Below are 9,824 nucleotides of genomic sequence, written 5' to 3'. Positions count from 1 at the left end.
ATTGACAGGTCATTAGATCCTTTTCGTTTTCCTTGACAAAGATTCTAATACCCCTCCCTCTCTCCCCCCCTCTTTTTGTGACTTCTCTATTTTCATTTGTGTGTGTGAGTGCCTGTGTGTGCGTGCACATGCATGTGAAGAAGCCTACAGAGGTCAGAAGAGGGCATCAGATTCTCCTGGAGCTGTAATTACAGACAAGGGTTCTGGGGAAGAAGCTACAGTCCTCTGGAAGAGAACGAACCTCCTCTGTCAACCTGAGACCTTTTGGTCTCCTACCTGTCTCTTTTTTTATGAAAAGTTTTTTTAATTTTTTTTTTATTTTTCGAGACAGGGTTTCTTTGTCCTGGAACTAGCTCTTGTAGACCAGGCTGGCTTCGAACTCACAGAGATCTGCCTGCCTCTGCCTCCCGAGTGCTGGGATTAAAGGCGTGCGCCACCACCGCCCAGAAAGTTTTTTTTTTAAATTAAGCACTTAAATGCCATATTCCCCAGATCTCTGAGTAGATGAGGGCTGTTTGCTGGGTATAGATGAGCTATAACTACAGTATAGAATCTTCCTGGAGATTATTTTGTAGTTCAGGCAGGCTTGGAACTCAGTGTGTAGCCCAGGCTGGTTGTCCATGTACAATCTTTCCCCAACCTCCTGAATTCTGAGATAACTGGCATGAGCTACTGTGCCCAGAGAACCTTGGGCCTCACAGATCCTGGACCACTTGGCCACACCCTCAGTCTCAAGGGTTCATCTATCTGCTGTACACTGTCTGGACCTTTTCAGTTTGTGTCTAGGACTCTTTTTAGTTAATTGCAAACCAACAATGACCTCTTTTGATGTCTGCCTTTGCTATACACACCATTCCAATGAAAGCTGAAGGCACCCAGTGAGGCTGGCTGTGTTATTCTTACCATGGGAAGAGAGCAGTATTCTTGGAGGAGTTTCAGGAGTTGCTCCATGGTTTGGGGATGAGAATGACACTGGGTATAATTCCAGAGCTGGGCCTCCAGGACCCGCCTTTCACCTGCCTGTAGGACAGACAGTGGATGGGGAGTGATACCCAATGAGGGAATTAGGATCCTTCCCCACCCCCGTCAGCTCTTGCTTCAGAGCCTAATGCGACTGCAGACAGTCAGGCTACAAAGTCAAAGTGATTCCTAGTATGTTCTTTTCCAAATGAAATGCTTCCTTCTTTCCACTTCCTCTCATCCCAAACCCACAGAGCAAACACTGGGGTTGTGGCCTGTCTTGCCAGCCTGGCTCATCAGACTTGCTGAGTTAACTTATCCTCCTGGAGGTGAGGGGGCGTGGGGAACTCTGCAGCCCAGCTCACTGGTGGTGGCGAAGGAGAAGAGAATAAGATTCAAGAGAAGATGGAGGGGAAGAGGAAGAAGGGTAGAAGAGGTGGAGGAGGAAGGAGGCCCTGGGAGGAGGGGGAAGGGGCTCGGGGTGGGATAAAAGGGATCGATGAGAAGAGGGGAGAACAAGGAAGAGGGAGAGAGAAGAGAGGGAGGACAACGGAGTGAGGGAAGCAGAGGATGGGAGAAGAGAGGGAAGGAGGAGAGCGAGACTGAAGAACCCAGAAGGTGGTGGAAGAAGAGAGGGGCTGGGGAAGGAGGAGGAGGAATGGGGGGGAACTAAGAGGAAGAACCCCTCCTCCAATCTTCCGCGGAGTTGCGCAATCCACCCAGGCTGAGATTGGCCTCTGAATGTGCGAGACACTCCGCCCCCGGCCCTCGTGACCAATGGCGGCCTAGGGGCGTGGCCTTCCTGGGACTAGAGTCCGGGCGCGCGATCTGGCTCCGCATTAGCCACGGGCGCCTCTCTCGGAATCTGAATTTCTAGGTCCGAGTTGCCGCCCTTGTGCCCCTAGCTCGCTCTCTGCGCTCGCTCGAACCTCGCAGCCTGTCAGGGGGCGCGCTCACTGGCTCCAGCAGTGTCCTCGAGGCGGCCATGGCCACGAAGATCGACAAGGAGGCGTGTCGCGCGGCGTACAATCTAGTGCGGGACGACGGCTCGGAAGTCATCTGGTGAGCAACGCTGCGGGCCCGGGGATGCCGGTAGTGACTTGCTTCGTGCCGCCCGCCGCTGCCGCTTACCTCTGTTTCTTTTCTTCCTCCAACCCAAAGGGTGACTTTCAGATACGATGGCGCCACCATTGTCCCAGGCGATCAGGGAACGGATTACCAGCACTTCATCCAGCAGTGCACAGGTAGGAACCTGAGACCTTTTGGGAGACGGTGGGCACCCTGGGCACCAAGGTGGTTGGGCATCCAAGTAGCAACATATTTGGTCTGTTCCCCTGACTCCCGGTTTGGTTTGGTGTTTCTGCCTTTTTCTTTTTTTCAATTTGAGACAGGGTCTTATTATGTATCCAGGGTGACCTCCAACTGGCTATTCTGCCACAAGCATCTAGTTCTGGGATTGTAGGCGTGCACAGCCATGCCAGGCTCTGATCTGAGCTTCCTAAAGTCTAGTGTGTGTCCCTCACCCCCCACCCCCTTTGTCCATCAGCAAAGGCAGAAGTGACCAGTGCAAATTCCTCCCTTGGCAGTGTCAGATCAGATGGCTTCTTCCGCCCCCTGTGGTTCACTGGGTTTCCAGGTCAGCTCGGCCTGTTCCAACTCCAGTGTCCAACCCTCTCTGATTGGCCAGTGAACAATAACAACGAAGCCCCTGGGGGGCTACAAGCTGAAGGCAGAACCAAGGGCCCCACCCTCCTTTCTCCTTCCATCTTTGTCCCTATCTGCTTCCGTACAAGCCTTTAATTTGAAGAGTCCAGAGCCACATGCAAAAGGCGGATGCCTGTTGTTGCTCTATGAGTTCTGGAGAAAGTGAAGCTGACTTGGAAGGTCCGAGGGACCGGTTTCATGGGGAGTGAATGGTTACTGACTGGGGTGGGGCATGAGGGAAGCCCTGGGAGCTGGAGTGCCCCATGGTTTGGTGTGAAGGATTCATGCAGGTCTGTGACTTACTAAAAGCATCATCACACAGGAAACCGAAGGTTCGTGTGTGTTCCAAGCTCCCCCCACCCCCCCGGGGTGTGTGTGGCTCATGAAAGAACACATGGCCTAAGCGGCCACAGTCCCTTACAGAAGCAGACCTTCAGGACACAGCTGATAATGTGATCTTTTAAGGAGCTGATGTGTAGTGCAGTTCGGTGTTCTGTAGAGGCAGGAGGATGGAGAGTTGGGCTGTGCATTCCTGCCCCCCCCCCAGCCAACAAAAAAAAAAGAGCCTTTGAATGGGAGACCGTGGGTCCTAGTGCCCCCTGTTGTCTCTAGCTTGGGAACTAACTTCAGACAAAGGCAGGCTACCTGGAAGCTAGGGTGTGGACTCCTGGCCGGTGGTTGTGGGTTTGGATCCCACTGGGGCAGCTTCCCAGCTGGGTGGGTTGGGGACAAGTCCCCGTGGAGGCCACTGTTCCTCATCTGTCATCTCTTAGCGCTGCTGTGGGATTGAATGATCCCAAGTGTGTAAGTGTTCAGTGCAGTGCTTGTCAGAGTCATTGGCGGCAGACAAACAAAAACCAAGCCAAGGTCACGTGACTTCTTTCCTTAACAGCTTTTTTTCCCCTTATTCCTTTTTTTTTTTTTTAATTTGCATCTTTTAGCACTGGGTATAGAACTTGCTGGGCGGGCATGCATGCACTCTGCCACTGAGGCACATCTCAGTCTTAAAAATTAAAGTATTTTATTTTGAGACAAGTTCCCACTCAGTAGTCCAGGCAGGCCTTGAACATGATATCTTCCTACTTATACTTCCTGGTTTGTGTTGAAAGCCAGCTTCGAGAAAACTTGTATGTTCCAGGATAGGCATGTGAGGATTAGAATTATTAAGCCAAAGGAATCGAGATATAGGAGAAATGGGAGAGAGAAACACAGAACAACATCGGGAGGGACATTCAGCGAATACTGAATTCGCCTTGTTCAATCTTCCTCAAGCTTATTATATACTTCACGCCAAAATGGGAGGAGGGAGGCAACAGACTTCATAGCATGACACAAGGAGTAGATTTGAATTCTCTGACCCTTGGTCCAGGTGGAGCGGATCCACTTCAACCCTCAAAGTACTAATTAGCTGTTGTCAACAACTCTGAGAGAGCAAAACCAAGCTCAGACTCTCTGACTTCCAGTCAAGATAGAACAGGCTCACAACTGTGGGCCCTCACGGGCTTGTGCCACTTGGCTCTTTAGTTACTTTCTGGCCTCAAACTTGCTAGGTAGCCTGGCCTGGAACTCCTGATCCTCCTGCCTCTGCCTCCTAAGTGCTGGGATTGTAGGCTTGCTTCACCATTCCTGGCTGTATAACTTTCTTAATTGAATCATCTTTTGTCTTTGGTTCATCTCAAAGGGCATTTACTTTGTGTTGGGTGGTTCTTAGATTTGTGTGCGCTTGTGTGTTCATGTGTAAGTGTTCTCCCTGCTAAAATGTCTCCTGGGAGTTGCTGCTAGACCCTGTGTTCATTGCTTTTGTAAATAAATTCACTGAAAACATCACCCGCAGAAAGTGCAACTCAGCGCTGCCAAGCGCAGGCTTCTGGCTCCGGAGCAGGATCTCCGCTGCTCTGACTGCAGTAAATGCCTCCACAGCAGGGCAAGTGCAGGCTCAACTTTCCCCAGAGTTGCTGCACCGTCAGCAGGATGGCCTCATAGTCTCTGGGGCTGGGTGCTCCGCGCCCACTTCCCTCCTCACCCAGAGCCCATCCCCAGCCATCCTGTCTCTCTGACTGTTTTCTCCTCCAGGCTGGAGAAGGTGACAGAGGAAGGCCAAGCATCCTGCTGATGGATTCCTAACTGATGCTCCTGGCTGTTGGACATCCGGCCTGGATGCTGCTTGGGGGACACTTCCTTCCTTTGGTGGGCTGTGGCTTTCTGCTCAGGTCTCCCTGTGCTCACCCTCTATGGGGATGGGATGGCAAGCGTCTGGCGGGTGAGCTAAAAATGCTCTGCAGGCTGCTTGTTGGTCCTTGTGAATGGCTGTGGGATCGGAGGCTGGTCTGCCGCAGCTGCAGTCTGTTTCTCCTCCCAGCCATCTGGTGGACAGTGTACAGATGGTTCTGCTTGCCACGTTTGCTCTCAGTCCCTCCCCTGCTGAGTCCTCCTGAGCCAGGGACCTCACCCTCTGCATTCCTGCTTGTTTTCTTACCTTCTACCATACCTGACCTGTGTGTCAGCCGTGCTTCCGGTGGGCTGACTCCTTCCTTCCAAGGACTGCAGATCAAGACCCAGAGAGGTTAAGTGACTTACCTGCCACCACATAGCTAGGAAGAGCAGAGCTGGGACTGGACTCTGAATCCCATTGCTTTGGGCCTTAAGGAAGTGGTTTCGGGTCCTGTTTCTTGTGTGTGGAATGGTTTGCTGATTAGATCATGTTTACTTAACTGTGTCGAAGGGGGAGCCTTAAGTCCCCATCAGCTGTCCTGGCAGGCCCCAGAAGAAAGGCTTTTTTCTTGTTTCCAAGCACCTCAAAGGTGCACAGAGTACAACCCTGCCTTTCTTATGGAATTGTTCTTCTTAATAACTACATAATAATAAAAGAATGACTATATAAATATTAGTTAGCAAAGTTACTTTCACCCCTGTAGCTTCCGTCCTGAGACTCTCAGTGGGTGCCTAGCTCAGCACACAGTAGGTCCACCCATATCTTGCCTGTGATGGCCTCCTGTGGCACTAACCTTAGCCTGGGTCTGTTTGCAGAAGCTGCTCCGTCCATGGGGAGAAGTGGTTGCCATGGTGCCAAGGGGTTCAGGCTGTTCTGGATTCAGACTCATGTTCCTGAAGCAGGCAAGCTGCCCATCTGGTGACCCTTCTGCCACAGTAGAATCAGCAGGAGCATATACTGAGGGCGTAATAAGTTCTTCAAATGCCAATGAATAGGATTGGTGTTTTGTTTGGGGACAGAGGTCATGCAGAAGCAGGGTACCTACTGAGAGTGGCAGAAAGGGGAGGAGGAGAAGATGAGAAGAGGTTGAATGTGCTAGGGGCTTCTGGAACCCCAGAGCCACGTGGAGTCAGGCAGCATTGCAGCTCCGCTCACAGAGGTGGCCAACCAGAGAGGATGTGCCACCCATATGGCAACTGTAGAAGGGGGCTCATAGGTCTGGCATGGGTGACAGGGCAGAGACTCCAGCTGTCTGGAGTCACATTTTGGTTTTGTACTATACAGACAGCTCAAGAGTCTTTGTATGCACACATATGTGTGGGTGAATCTGAATGTGTGTGTGCCCAGTCCAGAGGTCAGTGTCAATGTTTCCTTGATCACTCTATATTTTAAGATTTGTCTATGTGTGTGCACTTCCATGCATACATTTGCTGTGGTGCACATGTGGGGGCCAGTGGACAGTTTGTGGGAGTCAGTTTTCTCCTCCTGCCACCTAGGTTCCAGGGATCAAACTCAGGCGGTCAGACTTGAGAACAGGCTCTGTCATCTGCTGAGCCATTTTGCTAGTTTGCCTCCTTTTTCGTTGAGACTGGGATTTATACGGAACCTGGAGCTCGCCTCTAGATGACCAGTGCACCCCAAGGCTACCACACCCAGCTTTTGTATGAGTGCTGGAAATTCAGACTCAGGTTCTCATGCTTGTGTAGGAGACCCACACCCTTTATCAACCAAGACCCCCGCCCCCAACTGCACCGCCCAAGATTCATTTAGGGTATTCAGAAACTTGGTGCAAGGTTGAGGTGCAGACCAGTCAGGAATGTGTCCCCTTTAATTGTGCTGTCGTCAGTCTTCATAGTTGTTCATTCTGTGCTCCAGTGGCTACTCTGTGCTCCGGTGGCTACTCTGTGCTCCAGTGGCTACTCTGTGCTCCGGTGGCTACTCTGTGCTCTGGTGGCTACTCTGTAGTCTCGTTTGGGAAGCCAGGGGATATGTCACAGCATAGAAATTCTTACACCCAGCAGATGTTTCATGGTCTCCCTAGAGGACTGACCACGTGACCAGGGGCCTCGTTTTTGTCTATATTCTTGAAATATTTCTCTCTATATATTTTCTGATCCAAAGTGGGACCAGCCTGTGGCTGTTGGACCACCCTTCATCCCTGCAGGGGCTGAGCTACCTCCTCCATCTTTTCTACCTTCTGGTTTTTGTGTCTGTTTTCTTTTTTTTTTTTCTTGGTTTTTCGAGACAGGGTTTCTCTGTGGCTTTGGATCCTGTCCTGGAACTAGCTCTTGTATTAAACTCTTTTTCCTGCCCCTTTAAAACGGCTACATAATATTCTCTCTGTCAATTGCAACATTGTCTAACCAGTCCTCCTGATAGACCCAAAGACTTCCCTGCAAGCGGATTTTCTTTTGGAAAGAACCCAGGTTTCTGGGAACGAATCCAGCGTTCTGGTGTAGGGTTTAGAGCCCGTGGGGAACAGCACAGTTGAAGGATCCAGTCTTCCTCTAGCTGAAGCCTGGCTCTGCTGTGTGACCTTGGGCAGGGTCTCCCAGAGTCTCCGTTTCTGCATCTGTGAGATGAGGATGACTGTGGATGATTAAGTGACCAGATGCAGAAGCGCTGCCTGCAGAAAATAGATGCTCAGTACGTTTAAAGCTCCAACCTAGCAGCCTTGGGAGGTGCCTGGCCCAGGCAGGTTGAAGTAAACTGGACATGTAGGGTGGTGTCTGGAGAAGAGAGAGTGTCAACAATGAAGCTTGGTTGACAGAGGTGCTGGGTTAGTGCCAGGGCAGGTGAGACTCCCATGAACCTCTGGTCAGCCCCCAACAGAATAACCTGAAGCCTCTTTGAGGACACTGTCCTTCATCCTGTCCTTTAGCGGCGGCGAGGGTTGGAGGGAAAATAGCTCTCAGGTGACACATGACCTAAACGTGGCCAATCAGAGCAAGCCATCCCCAGCACACTGATTAGCTCAAGGTTGGGGTCTCACATGATTCCTCAAGCTGATCAGGTCTGCTACTGGGACTGGGACTTTGGACAGGGCTCTTGGGAAAGAGTCCTTTAATCTTTCTCTGGGATTAAACCTAGAGAGAATAATGAAAGCTTGGAGCTCACAGGACCCGTTTGCCTCAGACAGAGAACCCGTGGACAGCTCAGGCAAAGGTCAGGGTTGGAGACAAGTTGGCATTGCTTACGCCCTTGATGCAGCCATGCTTGAAGCTATTTCTACAGACTGTTCACTGCCCTGAGCCATTAGAATTCTTTTTCTTTCCTTCTGAGATAGGATCTTAAAACTGTAGCCAAGGTTGGCCTCAAATTCACTGTATAGCTTAGGCTGGCCTTGTAGTCTTAAAATGACCCCCCTTAGTACCGTGATTAAGATATAAGCCACCCCTCTGGTAGATTATTTACCTTCCGGGGTGGCGAGTAGCTTGGATACTGTTCAGCTTAGTCTCCATTGCTGTCCCCCACATTCTGCTGCTGAGTACATGGGCTTTGTGTCAGCTCTTTGGCTTTACGGCTTGGTGAAGTCTGTTCATGCCTTTGGGTTTGTGGCCATGTTTGCAGGTATAGGCTGTCTTCGTCGTGAGTAGTTGTTGCCCCTCTCTTGGGAACAGCTCCTTTAATCTCCACGTTCAGGAGCTGGTGCACCCTGGGCAACCTTCCTTCTGGTTTCCTGGGTGCTGTAAACACCTCCCAGCCTCCCCTTCGCAGCTGTATTTTCTTGCTTGCTTTTTTTTTTTTTTTCTTTTAAAGACTTTCTCACTGTGGAGTCCTGGATGGCCTGGAACTTGTTATGTAGACCAGGCTAACCCAAAGTCATAGCAATCCACCTGTTTTTGCCTGCTGGGATTAAAGGCACAAACTGCCACCATGCCCAGCCTCTTTGTCTCCCCCTCCCCCCAATTTACTTATCTCTTCTGGTCTCACCAGAGACCTCAGTCTTCAGAAAAAAGCCCTGCTCCCTCTCTCTGCCCTGACCCCTCCCTCTGCCTGGCCCCTTCCCTCTGCCCTGCCCCCTCCCTCCACTCTCTCCCCCTCCCTCCACTCTGTCCCTCTCCCTCTGCCCCCTTCCTCTGCCCTGCCCACTCCCTCCGCTCTGTTCCCCTCCCTCTGCTCTGCCCCCTCCCCCCACTCTGTCCCCTTCCCTCTGTCCTGTCCACTCTTTCCTCCCTGTCCCCTTCCTCTGCCCAGCTGGTTGGGGTGTCTTCACTACTCTTTCTTCCTTCTGTCCCTTCTCCTTCCTGCCTGTCAGTCTGAAAGCCCTCAGGTCTCCGCCCACAGTGGTGGCCTTGTCTCACTTTTGCTGAATAAGGCCTTTGAACTGACTTGAACCCTGTCCTTGACCCCATGACCCGGTCCTCTGCCAAGGTGACTTTCTGAGTTCACTTTGGTGCCGCTCCCCCCCCCCCCACGGCACTCTTGTGGCTTTTGTCCGGAAGGCTTTTGTGCTGAGAATGACCCGGAAGGCCCTTCAGGACAAGCAAGCTAGCTAGCACACACACCGCTGGCTTCACTGGTGCCTAGATCCTGGCACACGTAGGGTCTGTTCCTAAATGTCTCCTATTTAAAAGGGACTCGAAACAACCTGTAGGCAGCGTTATCTCCATTTTGCTGCAAAGAGTCTGTCCATTTCCTGCACCACGTGGGGTGGCCAGCCGAAGGTCGGCATGCCGGCCTGCTGAAGCAGTGCCCCTGCAGCCCCACCCCTCTCTTCCTCAGACCTTGCGGGAAGTCTTCCTGCCTCCCCTGTAGTCCTTTCTGCTTTCCAGGAGAGCTCCTATACGTTAGTTAAGGCCCAGGGTAAATGTCACTCTTGTCCTAATGATGCTGACCACATATATAGATAGCATACACTCGTGTGTGTGTGTGTGTGTGTGTGTGTGTGTGTGTGTGTGAGAGAGAGAGAGAGAGAGAGAGAGAGAGAGAGAGAGAGAGAGAGAGA

At 51.5% G+C, this 9,824-nt stretch overlaps 1 protein-coding gene across 1 annotated transcript in view; it reads left to right on the top strand.

Moving 5' to 3' along the window:
- Positions 1-1,777: 1,777 nt before the first annotated feature.
- The window catches only part of Cotl1 (coactosin like F-actin binding protein 1), a 34,900-nt gene continuing 26,853 nt past the window's right edge, over positions 1,778-9,824 (top strand). The window contains exons 1-2 of the mRNA XM_005345757.2: positions 1,778-2,022; positions 2,122-2,204. Of these exons, the coding sequence (XP_005345814.1) occupies positions 1,946-2,022; positions 2,122-2,204 (160 nt within the window). The 5' untranslated portion in view covers positions 1,778-1,945. The remainder of the gene's footprint in view (positions 2,023-2,121; positions 2,205-9,824) is intronic.

This window comes from Microtus ochrogaster, chromosome 4 (genome assembly GCF_000317375.1).
Source record: "Microtus ochrogaster isolate Prairie Vole_2 chromosome 4, MicOch1.0, whole genome shotgun sequence".
NCBI lineage: Eukaryota > Metazoa > Chordata > Mammalia > Rodentia > Cricetidae > Microtus > Microtus ochrogaster.
Note: the sequence above shows the minus strand (reverse complement) of the source record. Positions and strands in the feature narration are given on the sequence as shown.